Source organism: Hylobates moloch, unplaced genomic scaffold (genome assembly GCF_009828535.3).
Source record: "Hylobates moloch isolate HMO894 unplaced genomic scaffold, HMol_V3 SCAFFOLD_1, whole genome shotgun sequence".
NCBI lineage: Eukaryota > Metazoa > Chordata > Mammalia > Primates > Hylobatidae > Hylobates > Hylobates moloch.
The window spans coordinates 76,610,351-76,627,970 of NW_026652276.1; the positions used below are offsets into that span (position 1 = coordinate 76,610,351).

Sequence of the window (17,620 nt, forward strand, 5' to 3'; positions counted from 1 at the left end):
GCAACTCTGTTACAAGTGTCTTTAACTTTTTATAATTCTAACACAGGCATATATTTACCTGTAATTTTTCTGAAGAAAGAAATATTTTCTACATGCTACTTTAGAAGTCTTTCACCGTTGAAATGAATGCATACTTAGAAGTGAAACATCAAGAGGTTTCACTTCTATATAATAGAAGAATATATATTAGAATCTAAGTGAAAAGTAATTTCATTTAATCATTGTCACGCTGTATGTCTGTTGAGAAACAAACAATTAAAAAATAACAAACAACAACAAAAAAGCAGATGAACCCAACTATTTAGTCAAATTGGAGACTGCGAAGATCAATCACAATTTCTGCTTTACAAAAGCATAAGCTTTCATTATTGCTTCAACCTCCTTTCTATAGCAAAAAAAAAAAAAAAAAAAAGCCAATAGAAGGAAGCAAAATAAATGAAACAAAAGGAATATATAACTTCAAGTTGGGATGGCCACATCAGGATACAACATCAAGAACTATTTGCTGACTAAGTCAAATTAATTCATTGGAATCATACTTTTCTTTTTCTTCCACCAATAGTCTTTCCCCTGATTAAATACGTAAAAGACCTTTGAGAGGAAAAAAAAAAGTAACAGTAACTACTGTTTCTCTGCCCTCCTATTCTAATGAAATGTCATATGCATATATGATTAGATTTTTAAAATAGCTTATAGAGTATAATTATTTTTGAAAGCTAATAATGTGTAACATTTTCTTTATAGGCATTTGAAGATATATATATTGATCAGCGAAAGACGATTAAGACGATGTTGGAATATGCTGACAAGGTTTTCACTTACATTTTCATTCTGGAAATGCTTCTAAAATGGGTGGCATATGGCTATCAAACATATTTCACCAATGCCTGGTGTTGGCTGGACTTCTTAATTGTTGATGTAGGTATCATTCATATTTTTGTCTCTGTTCAAGGTAGCTTGTCTTATTTATATTCAAATTCTACAATAGTGAGTCTCAGACCACTATGTTATGTTGACAGACTATAATAACCACTAAACACATATACTCAATGAGAGTGTCATTTCTGGAAGACAAGGGCTAATTTAATTCTGATTTAAAATAGCATTGGGGGATGGAATCTATGGTAGTTCTCTAGTTACCTAAGAAAGCTAAAGAAAAAACAACACATCAGCAGTTTGTAGTGAAAGTAGTGAAATAGGGAACTTAAAAGGTATGCTGCTTAAATCCTTTATGTTGTGAGTCAGACAGACTCAAGTTTGTATCCCAGGACCATCACTTGTTGATTTTGTGCCACTGAGTTAGTTCCTTGGCCCCAAACTCTTGACTCCAAACTTGTACAGTATTAAAGGCACTCAATAAAAACAGTGATGCTGTTGCGTGCTACAGTCATTTAAAAAAATTCTCTTTGATCTACTCAAACTTTTTAAAGAGTAGATTTAAATAGTAGATTATATGGATTATGACTTCATTATAGGGAGTAAGGTATGCAGAGTGTAGGGAAAGACAAGTCTACTTTATGCAGCAGTGAAAGTTTTCCTAGAACGTAAACTAGATTTACGGCAAGCCCAAACAGCCCTTTATAGAATTTGTATCCCCAATGATTAATACTGCATTTACTGAAAACAAGTGACTGACTTCAAGATGTGTTAAAGTTAAGCATCATGTTTTCTATTATCAACTTGGCAAAATTTCAGCTTTAGAAAGCTATAGCAAAACTATCCTGACTTCATATTGAGTAGTTTTACCCCAAAAAGATATTATTAACCCAGCAAGACTATGAAGGTTTCTTGTGGAAGGTGTTTCTTGAGCTAAGAATCATGCATGCATTGTATCTCCTTGAACCTGAACAAAGGCAAAGCTAAGCTATTTGAAAAACTTAACAATGTTACTGTGAAATGAGCCAATTGAGAGAAATCTCAAAGGAAGAATTGCTTTATCACATCAATAAGGGAGAAAGTTTCTAATATTGAGGTTTCAAGCATTAGAAGTTACATTATATTTCAATTTCAGAATTGTTTACATTATAATTTAAATCTAAATGTAATTTAACCCTTTAAAACTTCCTGAGGTTTGTTTTTTCTATTATGTTTATTACACATCAGCTTTTTGGTGGAAGTTTTTTAGTGTCATTTTTGAAACATTTTAAGAAAATAATTTTATAGAGAATTTTGTTTATTTTCAATGTTCTGATTCTTTAATGAAGATCAGTATAGCACTCTATAAAAAGACTAATTACAGCATATCTCAAATAATTTAAGAAGTATATTAAATATGATACAATTAATACATTTTAAAAAAGAAAAGTTTACAAAAATAGTGTCCAGTATATGTGGAATTGTCCAATACTAGCCTCTTTATAACCAAATAAATTGTAATCTTCCTTGAATACAAAGTTTTGGTAAATTCCTTATTTAGAGAATTAGATACGTAATATTTTTCCTTTAGTCATGTATATTACCTACAAATGAATACAAATGAAGTACATTTATTGCTGTGTGTATTTGGTAAATATTCATTGGCCCTTTGGGGCCAGATATCATGGCAGAAGCCATAAATCAGTATAAAAAATTTTGAGGAAGTTTTGTAATGGAATTTCTTTCTAAGTTACTTATGTAAAAATAAGCAAGTGAAAATGCAAGGTATTACCAAGACAAAATATCACCTTCAAAACTGATGTAGTTCATTAATTTCTGAGAATACCAATTATGATTAGTTGAATATACTGATGCATGGTAGAAACTTCTTGCTTTTTTTAGTACAACAGCATTTTTTGTATTTTATAACTAGCTACAAGAAAAGCCTTAAATTCAACAGCAACTTAATAAAATAAAGGAAGAATAGCCAATGAATTTTTTCCAGCTTGATTTCTTCTTTTATTTTACTAATTTTTACTTTGCTTTTTTTTCTAATTATTCAGTTGATAAATTATGTGACATTTAAGGATTTTTTTCAACTAGCTTTTAATTAATGTCCTAAAAATTACATCCTTTACACCAAACTGAAAATATTTAATTTTTTAAAGGTTTACTGAAAATGTCTGAACATTTATCTTCTGAATAATTATAAGTAAAAATTATACTTGTATTATATAGCAACTACACATTGAATGATGATTCTATTTATTAATTGTTATTATTTTTGTATGTGCAGGTTTCATTGGTCAGTTTAACAGCAAATGCCTTGGGTTACTCAGAACTTGGAGCCATCAAATCTCTCAGGACACTAAGAGCTCTGAGACCTCTAAGAGCCTTATCTCGATTTGAAGGGATGAGGGTAAGAAAAATGAAAGAACCTGTGGTATTGCATATAGCCAAAATTAAACTAAATTAAATTTAGAAAAAGGAAAATCTATGCATGCAAAAGGAATGGCAAATTCTTGCAAAACTGCTACTTTATTGTCTTATCTGTTGCATATTTACTTCTAGGTGATATGCAAGAGAAATAGGCCTCTCTTGAAATGATACAATATCATTTATCTGCTGTGCTTATTTAAATGACTTTATTTCCTAATCCATCTTGGGAGTTTCCTTACAAATCTATATACAAAAAAAAGCAGATGCATTATTAAAGTACTATGTGTAATGATATAATAGTAATCTAAAGTAAATTCTATATCAGGTACTTATTCTTTGTGATGATATACTGTACTTAACAAGTTTTCCTGAAAATAATGTGAATCACACATGTGCCTCAGTATGAGTGTTAAGAAAAAAATGAAAGGAGTTGTTAAAACTTTTTGTCTGTATAATGCCAAAGTTTGCATTATTTGAATATATTCAAGGTTAGATGGTTAGATATTAAGTGTTGACTGAATTTATAAAAGTAGTAATACTAACTTAAAGATTACATACAAATCCACACCATTTTTATAACAATAAAGTAAAACACTTATAATGAACAGAAAATATAATTTTGACTCATTACTATAAGTAATTTATAAATTAACCTTAACTTGCATCTTGTTGGTCAGAGTCACACAAAATGTTATTTTATCCTTTTTAAAGACCCAATAATCATTTTCCATCATTCATAACAGATTAGAAATTTTGCCATTATTGACTTGTTATTTTCCATGCCTTTTTTTAAAGCATGAAGCATTAGTTTATAGATGTATAATATAAAAAATTAGTTCCGCTTTTTAAAAAAAAAATTACTATCAAAACAAAACACTGAATTGCGTGATTCCAATAGAAAAACATTGTTCTTTCACCTCCTAAGGTTTAGTTACTTTTATGGAAACTAAGCTGTATTGTAGACTTCCATTCACACTTTGTAGATTGTTTATAGCCTTATGTTCTCTTCTCAAGTCTTATTATAAATGTCACTTTGTAAGAACATAGGACTTGTCTTCGATTTCCCTAACATATATGAAAACTTTGTCCTCATTATCAGCAACTCAGAACAATATAATACAAGTAGTCCTCTTTTATTTCTCACAGACAGCCTCAAATTTTCACCAAAATGTTATCAGAAATTCTCTCTGGGGTATATAAAAATTAAGTCCGTTTTCCAATTAAATGTCACTTTGTTTCAGACTGGCAGTTTCAGTTCTGGAGAAAAAATGTCGTATCTGTACATTCTACTTGAAAACATGTTGCCTGAATCAAAATAATATATTTTATATGGCTTGTGAAATCTGAACAATGTTAAACATTTGAAAATATTATAAACCTTTTACATTTGACCATTTGAAAGTTTATTAAATTCATTGGTCAAGTGCTCAGATATTTCTATACATTACACTTCATTTCTATAAAAAAGTTGATCTTGTGGGTATACTTTTAATTTTCTCAGAAATAACCATATCTATAATTATTAATCAATAATGCCTTTTATATTAAAAGAGGTTCATTTTTGAAACTTGGAGTTTTAGACATAAAATCCTTATAAATGCTGATAGTGATAAAACTAATAATTTAAATGGTCAGATTTATGAATATGGCTCTATTCCTCATAATGACAGCATACACACAGCACTAAAATGACTAATCTCTTCAATACGTGTTTGGCATTGTAGAGTCAAAATAACCTTATAATTGATTCTATTTTTTATACTTCTAGTGTTTGGGTATTTTATTTTGTAAAAATATAATCACGAATGATGGTGAGATTGGATATAAGAATGATGATTATGATTGGGAAGTGAGATTTGAACATACTCAGAAACTCTCATTTAATTCTTTGCCCTAGCAGCATAAAATCACAATAGCTGCATCAAAGCGTAACTCAGGCACTCATTTTATTTTTGTTGTTCTGTTACTTTTTCAAAGCATGTGCTTTTATGCAACATTACTGAATAAAGCATGTTGTACAGTGCTTGATAAGAAGTTAGAAAGTAATGAATAAATTATCATCATGTTGCACTTTGTGTTTTGCATGTTTTATGCACATTTCTGGCTGACAGCTTTTAAACATTTATTGTATTTCAAATTTCCAGTCCAAATTTTTCAACTTGTAAAATTAAACTGAGTGAATTGATGTCGTGAATATCTAGGGTAAAATAAAATTTGTGTTTAAATTTGTTATTTTTAATTTCCTAACCTAGGAAATCTTAAATACCTTCTTTTTCAAAAGAACTCAAGTCTTAATGGATAGGGAAACGGAGAGCATCATGAACAAAAAGTAACACCAAATGTTCTGTCATATCAGATTTCTAACTAATAACAAACTATATATTTCTATTTTGTATAGGATAATCTTGCTCCAACTTGGATGGGGTGGAGCGCTGGTTCCTCCCCTGAGCCCTTTATTATGGGTACTGTATTACCCCTTTTGCTACCTTTAATCCTTGCACTGTGACTTATGTGTAGTGGGGTGAGGGAGGGATTGGGAAGGGTACTATTATTGCACTACAGTAGGGAAAATACAGTATTTACATCCTAATCCCCTCTTTTCAATTGTCTTAAATTTCATTTGAAAAAAAAAAAAGAAACCTTTGAATTTACCCTCTATGGATTTTAACCCCAATGGTTGATATCTTTATTAAGTTTCATTGAATATGATTTAGTTATGTGTATATGGAGTTATCCATTTTTGGGGAGATTACTGGATTGGTGAGGGCGGGGGACCCTGGTGTAGAATGATTATGTGAAAAAACAATTTAACTTGTTAAGCTCATGATACTGTTTGAGGCATACAGCCCCTGCCGTTTAGTACATTGGTCTGGGTCCTGAAATTTACCAGTTAGATACCATCAGTTGATTATTGATATGTATGAGCAGATACTAGGGTGCAATATTTCAGGTTTCATAAGACTGGTATTGATTGTGACCATTCTCATTTTTTATTGTGTAAGTTCATATGGGGTTATTTTCAAAATGTTAACAAGGCAAAACTATATTAAGAAATAGTTGAATAAGCACATGTGACTTGTGTTGTAAACAAAAAGTATAAAAGAATCCACTTATTTGAATTATGCAGAATAGAATACATACCTAGAAATAAAACAAAAACATCTTATCATGAGTATTAAGATAAAATTTAAGGCATAAACTCACTTCTTAGAATAAGTAACTCCCAACTAACTTTCTAGGATTTTAAAAGATATCACAGTGAAAACATACATAAACATAACTCTACATTTTATTTATTCTTAAAGTTTAAGTGTATTATACAAGAAGAAAAGTTTTTATATTTGAGAGACAGAAAAAGTCAGAATTTTTGTTTGGATCACCAATATGTCATAGCTTACAAAAATAACTGTCTTAAAACCCACAACATAATTTTTTTAGATTTTTAAGAAAAATTCTATTATTCTTCTTCATACTTAAAAATGGATGATTACGACTTTGCCCACTTTTATTTTTATTTACATAGATTTTCTTTATTTCTATTAGATAAGCACTAGAATTCATGAATAATGTTGAAGTTCAAAGTAATTAATTCAGATAAAAAGACATTTCTGCATGTATGAAAATTTCTAATGTGAATTTGCATATTAATTATCAATCCTTCATTTAGTGTAGACTTATTTTTAAAAATGCAGGTAATGAACCAGAAATAGAATTGGTTGTGCTAGAGTAGAGAAACTTTATTTGATGATGTTTGTTTTGAAAAAAAGCTTCTGAGAAGAAACAACCTCTAGTACAGTATTAATTCATTAAGATAGTTCCATTCTCAGACATCTCCTTTCATGTAGCCTGAAAGTTCAATTTGTTCTTTCCAATTTATTCAGACTAATTCTGCCTACTTTCTTCCCCCCATGAGAACCAATTACTGCAGCTTTATTGAGACTGAAAAAAGTTAATACACCTCCTTCTCTGCTGAACCAAGGAATGGCTTGGAACTCTTGGGAAAAGACAATCTTTTCTATGATCTTTCATTGTCTAATTTAATACATCATAAATATGACTATAGCTTTGTATAACAAACTCCCCAATACCGTGCCAGATGTTTTCTAAGATAATGTTCTTTTATGTTCACAAAAAAAAATAAAACTTTTATCTGGGCCAAATGTATGCCAACTTTGCAAATCACATCCTGAACTGCACTGCTACAGAGTACATGCTTGCATCATAAATTCCATAGAGTTCGTTTTACCTCTAAATCAATCCCCAGTTTCAAAGTAAACCTCTCAAACATATTACCTAAGCACAAACTTCTCCCTGTGCTCATTTCCTTAATTATCTCATCCCATATTCAGAAAAAACATTTAAAAATTATGCTTTGATCAATAAATACTAAGCTAAACTTTGCTTCATTAGTCCATTCATTTTTGTCAACCATTATTTTATTTCTATATTCAAAGCTCTCTGGTATGTTCTTTTTTTTTTTTTTTTTTTTTGAGACGGAGTCTCGCTCTGTCGCCCAGGCTGGAGTGCAGTGGCGCAATCTCGGCTCACTGCAAGCTCCGCCTCCCGGGTTCACGCCATTCTCCTGCCTCAGCCTCTCCGAGTAGCTGGGACTACAGGCGCCCGCCACCACGCCCGGCTAATTTTTTGTATTTTTAGTAGAGACGGGGTTTCACCGTGGTCTCGATCTTCTGACCTCGTGATCCACCCGCCTCGGCCTCCCAAAGTGCTGGGATTACAAGCGTGAGCCACCGCGCCCGGCCGGTATGTTCTTATATTCAAGACACTCAAGGCCCTGGAAGATTCACGAACATAGTTTTGCATCTTAAATTTATAGAAAATCTTACAATCTGTCAGGATTACACTGAACTCTAGTACAGAGTAATATGGGTACCAGATAAGTGGAGCAACTCTTCCACGTAGACTGGAAACAGCACTAAATGCTATTTATAGGATACTTTCTGAACTTAACTTGTTTTAACCTCATTTTTCTCATATGCCAAATGAGAAAACAATACTGAATTATCTGTACAGTTCTGTTCAGTACTAGAATTCTGATTCTTGAATTCAAAGGGGAAAACATTCTCTTTATTTAGGAGGCTAAACTGGGGGGCAAAGTTAGGCTCCATGAAAGAAGTGCTATTTGAACTAAAGCCTTTGAGAGGGGAAGAATATTTCAGAAGAGGAGCTATTAGACAAAGAATTTCAATGTAAATGGCATCTCAATTATCTGGCAATTATATTAGCACATGGTTATTATATTAATTGAAGTGGCATGAAGTATAGATGACCAGGGAAGTTAAAACTGGAAATATAGATTGTGGAGTGATGTGAATACCAAGGTAAGAAAAATATTTGGTAGTTACCAGAGAGCCAATAAATAACTTTCAGGTGGGACTTGGGGAAGATTAATTCATTTTACATAGATTATATGAAGGAGAAGGTTAGGAGACAGATGATAGCGCAAGTATGAAATAACAGAGGGCAGTTTTAAATGGTGACTGTGAGAATGGAAAAGAGGTGACAAAGCTGAGAAATGTTTCGAAGAAAAAATGTGAGACAGGTAATGTGAAAAGAAAATCAAGAAATAGGTATAGATAATCAGTGTTCTGCTCATACTCTAAATTGGGTGTTGAAGGCAAAATACATATTTTAATTAGTACTCGATACACACTAGAAACAGCATTGTAATCTGGATAGTGGACAAAATATTCAGAAAAGAAGAGAAATAAATAGTAACTTGATTTCAATTTCCAAGTCTCTAATCTGAAAGAAATCTATTTATCCATTTAAAATAAATTATAAAACGAGAATTTATGAAGTCCATTGTATTAATGCAGACAGTCAGATGAGATAAGGCAAAGTGTCACACATCAGCTTGGTAGTTGCATAGGCTACATCGTTTGCTTCTGCCTGGATAACTCAACCAAATTAATTTTTCATACTCATCCCCTCCACCTTTGTCATTACTGGTATTCTTATTTTCTCTGGTCCACTTATCACACTGTTTTATGTTCCCCAGAAGGCCTAGAGTTCTTTACAGACTTTAAACAGGACTCAGAAGTATAAGAAATTGGCTCATGTATTTTTTTTTCAGACAGGCAGTTAAAAAAGATTGTTCTAAAAATACACTGGCATCAAATGGCAAATAGAAGATGTTTTGACAACTACTTCCTTTGGATCAGACTGACAAGAATAATACAAGCACATAGGTGAAATTAAACTTGGCTATTAATGTCCAAGTTTGAGGCAGCTGCCCCTTATAAGCATTTTAGGGTCTGTTTTTACCTTCCCTCTTGGCCACTCCTGTGCAGCTCCAGTGGGAGGTATGGAGGAGAAAGCAAGGAAGCCATCCCTATGTTGTTTCCAAACATGAACACTCAGATTTTTAACTAGTGGTCCAGAAGTAAAGAGGGGGAAAACATCCTTCTATAGAAAAAAAAAAAAGTAGATAATAATTGAACACAGAACTTCATGTGATCACATCAGATTTGAGAACTATGTATGGCATCCCTCTTTTTCTTATTTTTCTAAGAAATTATTTCTATTATGTTTCATTTGAAATAAGTTTTTTGAATTAAACTCAGTAAATGAAACAACTGACATGACTGGAGCTTGAAATAAACGATGTGATGATCTAATGAAATACATAATGCAAATTGTCTTGCTTCTTATGCAAAAATTATTAGTCATAGCAATGCATGAATAATTAAAGACAATTATATTAGGTATTTAATAATATTCTTTATAGTTATCATCTGAATTTTTAAGTTATTTTAAAAATATATTGGTCAAATCAACTCAGGTCCAAATGTTTTAGTTTTGTTCTTTAATATATTGCCTTTTTAAAATGAGTTAAACTTCTGTATAAGCTTTTTAACTTTTCTTTTTTTCTGATAAACAACACAATTCTGACTTCATCTGGCAGCAAGTTCCTCTGATTTTCCTTTTCCTTTAACCTTTTAATGCTTCTCCCTCCCTTTTTTAAAAAAACATTTTTGTTTCATTTCTTGGTTATATTGCCTATAGTTGTTTTCCTAAGTGTATTGCTTAAGAAAAAAAATGAATTTTAAGAGTTTTTTTAAACCTTGCTTTTACATATCCTAGAATAAATAGTCTTGATAGCAAAAAAAAAATGGAAAGACCAGAGATTACTAGGGGATTTTTTTTTCTTTATTAACAGATAAGAATTCTGACTTTTCTTTTTTTCCATTTGTGTATTAGGTGGTTGTGAATGCCCTTTTAGGAGCAATTCCATCCATCATGAATGTGCTTCTGGTTTGTCTTATATTCTGGCTAATTTTCAGCATCATGGGCGTAAATTTGTTTGCTGGCAAATTCTACCACTGTATTAACACCACAACTGGTGACAGGTTTGACATCGAAGACGTGAATAATCATACAGATTGCCTAAAACTAATAGAAAGAAATGAGACTGCTCGATGGAAAAATGTGAAAGTAAACTTTGATAATGTAGGATTTGGGTATCTCTCTTTGCTTCAAGTTGTAAGTGAACATTATTTTCTCTGAATATTTTTATTGTTTGGAATAATAACAAAATAATGACATACATCTACTATTTAGTTCCTAAGAAAAAGTATATATTTCTTTCTATTCAAAAAAATTCAATTTGTTAGTACAAGTTTATGAGCCCAGATGGGTGAAAACTTTATTACATGTAAGGACTGCAGATATAGTCAGTAGTGACCAGGCCAAACAAAGACCTCTCTGTCTTTTTTCTTGTATTTTCTTTGTTTCTATGTTGCTCTTTGTTTCTATATAAACAAGTAAATTAATAAATCAGTAACTTTGCCATTTTTTATTGTGATTATAAGTCTTGTTTCACTGATCAGCTACCAAAACAGAATACACTTAACAGATAGATCATCTTCCAAAACAAATACACTTAATACACCTAATTGGATTGTAATTAATTGGTAGGGATTAACTGTTACTGAGTTCTAATATTTGGATCAAAGTTTGGGGAATGACATTTAGATTTTAGAATTAGATCCTGGCATAGTGGTGGGTGCCACTGCACTCCAGCCTGGGCAACAAAGAGCGAAACTCCATCTAAAAAAAAAAAAAAAAAAAAAGAAGAGAATTGGATCCCCATAGTGAAATGGAAATAATACCTGGAAGCAACTAGAAACAAAAATGAAGCACAAGCAGCTGTTGTCTTATCTCAAATGACCTTTCAGCACCATTATTTAAGTCTATTTTATCCTAAATATTAATGTTTTCACTATTGGGTCTCTAAGACTGGGTTTCCAAGAAAAATATAATTTATATAAAAAAAGGTGGCCCTTTAAACATTTTCATTTGATTCTGCTTCTAGCTGCAGCAGCACCACAACAAAGCAGGGAATAAAATAGAGTCCAGATTATTTGAAAACTCAGCTTAAAAAAAAAAAAGACTACAATTTCTTTCTTCCCTTGTGGTTCTACAGTGTCTTTAGGGCAGAAATCAATTTTTGCTCACCAAGGTTATGATTTCAACTGTTCAACCAGAAGACTAACTAAGCAAACAAACCAACACTGGTCAAAACCCTTTTGCAGCTCTTCCAGAGGTGTCTACTGTGATTACTTTACAAATTCTTCCCACCTTTTTGTTGGAAATTCTTATTTCTCTTCTTAACATTTTTGACCTACTCTGAATAATATTCATGCAATTAAAATAGAGATTTTTTAAATCTGGTAAGAATGGGTGGGGCATGGTGGCTCATGCCTGTAATCCCAGCTCTTTGGGAGGCCAAAGCTGGAGGATTGCTTGAGGCCAGGAGATCTAGACCAGTGGAGGCAACATAGTGAGACCCTGTCTCTAAAGACAAATAAAAATAAAAGTTAAAAAAATCTGGCAAGAATGCTTTCTTTAAAAATTGTCGACACGTGATGATATTTATTTGGGCACTTATTCTAACCCTTAACTAATGACCATACTTGTAAATATCACTAAAGCGACCACTTCCTCCATAAATTTGAGGAAAGAAAAATTAAAAATTTTAAGCAATCCTTTAAAATGTAAGCAATTCTGAAAATATAGTGATGGTCCTGCACAAAGCTATTAAATATATTCTGCCACCAAAAAAAAAAAACATCTAAAATACTGCTTCACGTTTGGCTTTTATAGAATCACCTCTCTATTGATTAGTAAGTCATTGAAATGGTCCCTTGAATCACTTTTTTCTGTTTCTATACTAAGTGTGTAATGGAATTGTTCTATCATTGACCTAAGCCACTGACATATTTAACACATCTCTCTTTCATATACAAAAGCCTTGTACTTTCTAGCTAGGAATCATTACTTTCTTTTCACTGCTGTCACCCACACCCTTGCTTAGCTTTTGTCTCATGATATCCACCACTTCATAAGGGTTAGTGTTATCAAAACAAAGATATATTGTGATACAGATGCTAAAGGCTTTGCTAGCCTCCCTCACTAGCTAAGGGATAATCCTTTTAGGCCCACAGGACTCAAAATTCATGCCCCAGGACAAATAAATTACTGTAAGTTATTAGCCTAAGTATCATACCTTCATCCTGTGAGTGCCAAGTGTCTGCTGTATTATTGTTCACATTTCTTATTCATATTAACTTACTATCTTCAAGAATTTCAGAAAGAAAATAGAATAGGGAGTTATTTCTAAATGTTTTGATCCAAAATTCTTAAAAGGATTGTATTTCTAAATGTTTTGCTCCAAAATTCTTAAAAGGATAGTTGCAATCCCGCCTTTATGTATCCCGGTACTATCCTTACATTGTTACAATAAAGAGAAATCTTAAATTTTCAATCACTTTGATCACCCTGCAGATAAATTTTAGCAGATGATCCTTAAATCTAAGTTGTAATTATTCAGCTGATAGAGCTATTGACACGTGTTGGCATTTGTAAGACTTTCTAAAAAGTGCTCCAGCAAATTTTAACACTGCTTTAAATATCATACCATAAAGAATTAAAAGTGCTTGTGAGTTGGTTATCAAGGGGGAGGATATATCAAATGGCCATTTTGTTCCATATGTGTTCTAGAAATGAAAAACCATACTAAGATACTGTCTTGGTCCAAAATCTGTGTAAAATTTGTTTTGAAATGTCTTTCAAAAATATTCCCTTTTGAAAATTGTATCAGTAAGAATATTTATTAAACATCACGTCTAAATTATTTTTACTCCAAAGTAAAACATGCGTGTCCTTCTTAATAGGCCACATTCAAAGGATGGATGGATATAATGTATGCAGCAGTTGATTCCAGAAATGTAAGTATTCCTTGTATTCTAAGTCTTTTTACAATATTGATCAGGTGGTAAAATTAATCGAATAAAGCATAAATGACAAAATGAAATGATTCTATCTTTATTTAAAATATTTGGGTAAAAGTGTGACAGGTAAAAATATTCAAGCATAGCAATGTTTATCAGAAAGATCTTACTAAGATAATTCAACACATGAATTATTTTGAAAACCAAAGTAACAAATTCATGTATTTAGTAACTAACAAATATTTTTCTTTTAAATATTTTCTATTTTGTTTCCTATTTATCCACACATTACATAATTAGTAGTAATTTTAGTGTGCAGGACCAAATTTGAAGAAATGTATGATTTATATCATTAGTTGAAATGTATAGTCACCCTCCATATTAGACAGCATGAAAAGTTATGGATATTGTTCTGTCAGCCTTAGATTACTGTGATGATTTCTTTCAAATAATCATATTTTAAACCATATAAAAGAATGTTTTTATATGATTTTAGCATTCATAAATTGACTGGAGCCTTTACTAATGTTGCAATCACTTCTGTGGCCAACAGATTCCTTTAAGTGTGTATCACCAAAGTATAAACCTGTTTTATTTGATTTCAGCCTCTTTCAGGCTCCATGACCTAAACTGAAATTCATACGCATTCCAACTTTGCTCTTCAAAACTTCATCTTTCTATTCTGAAGTCCCATCTGTTTAGTTTATCATCATAAAGAATAACCTCTGTCCCTGCAGTCTTCAACCTGATAGAGTTTGGTGTTATCTTTCTTGAAGTGCATTTCAAATAGCTTTAGTTTTATGTTAACTATCGTTTTAATAACCTCCAGAGTTGTTTTATTTCACTTTGTCACTTATATTTTGTTTTGTGTGTTTAGTTGGTTTTTAACTTTGTTGCCTTTAGGACATGAATCTGTTAAAAAACTACAGTGACCCTTTCAGTCCATTACTAAATTATAAGTAATAGCCCATTTGTTTAAAGCACAATCTAGGAATTGAATAATCAACTGAGGATTTATAAAATGGATTGCCCATTTATGTCTACTTAATCTGAAAAATTCAATGACTGTTACTTTAGGGTATAGTGCCAAACATCTGAATGAACAACTCATTTCTTATTTGCTACATTATTTCATGCATACATGAATGATTGTTTCTAAACCTAGCCTATATTTATAGTTTTAAATTTTTTATTAATAATTTTAAAATTACTAAAATTCAGTACCTTAAAAGCTTGCAAATTTAGCACATTACTGTTCAAATGGAAGAATATTATTTGTATTTATAGTTATAAAAATAGATTTTAGAATGTCATAGTAGCCATATTTTTCACATGAAAACATCCCTAAAGGCTAATTCCAGGATGTTTTTTAGAGGTAGTTGATTCAGAAAAAAAAAAATGCTGACATATTAGTAAGAATAATTTTTTCTATTGTTATGAAAAAGCACCAATGACATTTCCAGCACTAAAATGTATGGTAATATTTTACAAAATATTCCCCTTTGGTAGGTGGAACTCCAGCCTAAGTATGAAGAAAGTCTGTACATGTATCTTTACTTTGTTATTTTCATCATCTTTGGGTCCTTCTTCACCTTGAACCTGTTTATTGGTGTCATCATAGATAATTTCAACCAGCAGAAAAAGAAGATAAGTATTTCTAATATTTTCTCTCCCACTGAGATAGAAAATTATTCCTTGGAGTGTTTTCTCTGCCAAATGAGTACTTGAATTTAGAAACAAAATGGGAGTATATATTATAACTGATTTTTCCTTCCTCTTCCTCTGTCATTCACTATCCATGTATTTCCGGCTATAGAAAGCTAAGAATAACTGTGTTCCACACTCTTGTTCATAGGTTCATAAAGTTTTTCCTCCTCTTATTCATTATCAAGAAACATTTTCTATCTTTTAAAAAATAATAATTAGAATAAAACTAGAAAGCAACCGAATATGCCTCTTTCCCAAAAGCAACTTGTTATCCCTACAACTACCCATTCCCCTTGAAAATATATTCTCCAACTAATTCTTTGCAATAAATTAGGCACTGGATGTAAGCTTCTTCTAGTGTTTATTTTTATGCTTTTTTCTTTCATTGATTTATTTTATATATTCCCACTTCTTTCTCCAAGATATTTAATTATAAGCTATCCCTTTCAGTCTTGAATTGTACGACTATTATTTATCATTTATAAGACTCATTTGATTGTCCCAATTACCTATGTACATTATAGAACATATGGAAAGTAAGTAAATATCATCACTTGGAAGTAACTGTTGCCATTCACATTTTGTTTTTCTGTTCAGACTATTTCTACACATACTCTTATTGTACTTTTTATCTATAATTATAAATTCCACTTTTGACTTAACATAAGTATTTTCTCATTTTGTTAAGTCTTCATATATGCATTATCATAATTTACTTATTCATTCCCCAGTAGGTTGATAATTTAGATTGTTTTTAATCTTTAATGATTTAAATGGTACCTTGTTGAAAGTCTTCGTACAAAAAAAAAGAGCGAGAGAAAATAAGGCTTTAATTATTTCCTTAGAATAAATTCCCACAATGAAGTATTTTACTCCCCTAGAGTAATAAAACTACTCAAACTCCCAATAACAGTGTATGAACACCCATGCCACTGTTCCCTCAATGTCACCAAACATTCTGTTTTTATATTTGGTATTTAATAGGTGAAAACTGCATTTAATTTTAATTTTTATGACTTTTATCACCTTAATTGTCATGACTTTTATGTATTTTATTACATTTGAACATGTTCTTAAGTGCTCGTTGGCCATTTGTATTTCTTCCTTTATGTACTGTTGCTTCATCTCACTTGCTCAGTATGTTTGCTTTTTGTATAATGAATGAGTGCTTTCTTTCACTACAGAACATTCTCCCCTCAATTCCCTTTTCTTATTACCAGTAGTATTCTGTAGTCAATATCAGGCTACTCCATTTCACTTACTTGCCAGTGTTCCAATCTTCTATCCCTACTGGTCTGTCCCATACTTACTATGCTCTGAGCTCTGATTTATCCCTTAAATCTCTCACTAACTCATCCAGTTTTCTTTTTATCCCTTTGTTCCAATTCTTGACAGAGTTAGAGTGACTTTTTTAATGAGTAACTCCAAACTGTCTTGCAGTATACATACTCTAACTCTTTGCTACATTTAAGTAAGAAAATTATTGCCTTTAACATCATAAAGGTAGTATGTATAGTATAAGGTACCAAGTATTTATTATCTCAGTGAACCAAATTTCGCCACTCACTAAGCATAAGGTCTTGGGTAAAATACTTAACCTTTTTGAGATTTGGGGGTGTTTGTCTTCATAAGATAATAATAATAAAGTCAATTTTGAATTATTTAGGGAATTAAATATTATCATACCTAAAGAGTACTATTTTTTACATTTTAAATCCCAGATATAATTATGCTAATCAGTTGAATTTTGTATTTCTTTTTTTAGCCATCCATTTTCTATTTTAACATTGAAAAAAATGTGCAAAAGGACACAGTTTTAACCAGTTTGATTTTTCTTTTCTATACTTTGGAGGTCAAGACATCTTTATGACAGAAGAACAGAAGAAATACTACAATGCAATGAAAAAATTAGGATCAAAAAAACCGCAAAAGCCTATACCTCGACCAGGAGTAAGAAATATCAAATGATATGGGGGAAAAATATAAAAACAAAAACTTGCATGCTTGTCTCGCAAAAAAGAAAGTAGCTAGCATTTCCAGTAGGAAAAATTTCTTTCACTTTTAGAGCATCATTAGTTTGTAACTTTTATGGTAATGGTAACAACAAAAAAAATTAAGGACCAAAAAAGAAAAAGAAGAAATAGAAGATACACCCTTGACTTCAAGAGATTTAAGAGCACCCCATTAGAATCCATATTAATTGGCCAATGGACATATAGACAATGTGATGTGCACAAGAGAAAGTTAATCACACAACTCAAGAACGGTTGCCAAGTAGTATCAGGGAAAGAAGTAAACCTTGGGATGGGGCTATAAGAAATGCAATTTTCTAATATTTTAAGAAATGGATGAGGTGTTGAGTGAAA

General features: G+C 31.4%; 1 protein-coding gene across 2 annotated transcripts in view; it reads left to right on the plus strand.

Moving 5' to 3' along the window:
* SCN1A (sodium voltage-gated channel alpha subunit 1) overlaps window positions 1-17,620 on the plus strand; it is a 138,576-nt gene that overhangs the window by 114,226 nt on the left and 6,730 nt on the right. For both annotated transcript variants that reach the window (XM_058441497.1, XM_032755518.2), the window contains 6 exons: window positions 745-918; window positions 3,152-3,274; window positions 10,516-10,797; window positions 13,491-13,544; window positions 15,057-15,194; window positions 17,100-17,204. In XM_058441497.1, coding sequence (XP_058297480.1) covers window positions 745-918; window positions 3,152-3,274; window positions 10,516-10,797; window positions 13,491-13,544; window positions 15,057-15,194; window positions 17,100-17,204 — 876 coding nt within the window. The remainder of the gene's footprint in view (window positions 1-744; window positions 919-3,151; window positions 3,275-10,515; window positions 10,798-13,490; window positions 13,545-15,056; window positions 15,195-17,099; window positions 17,205-17,620) is intronic.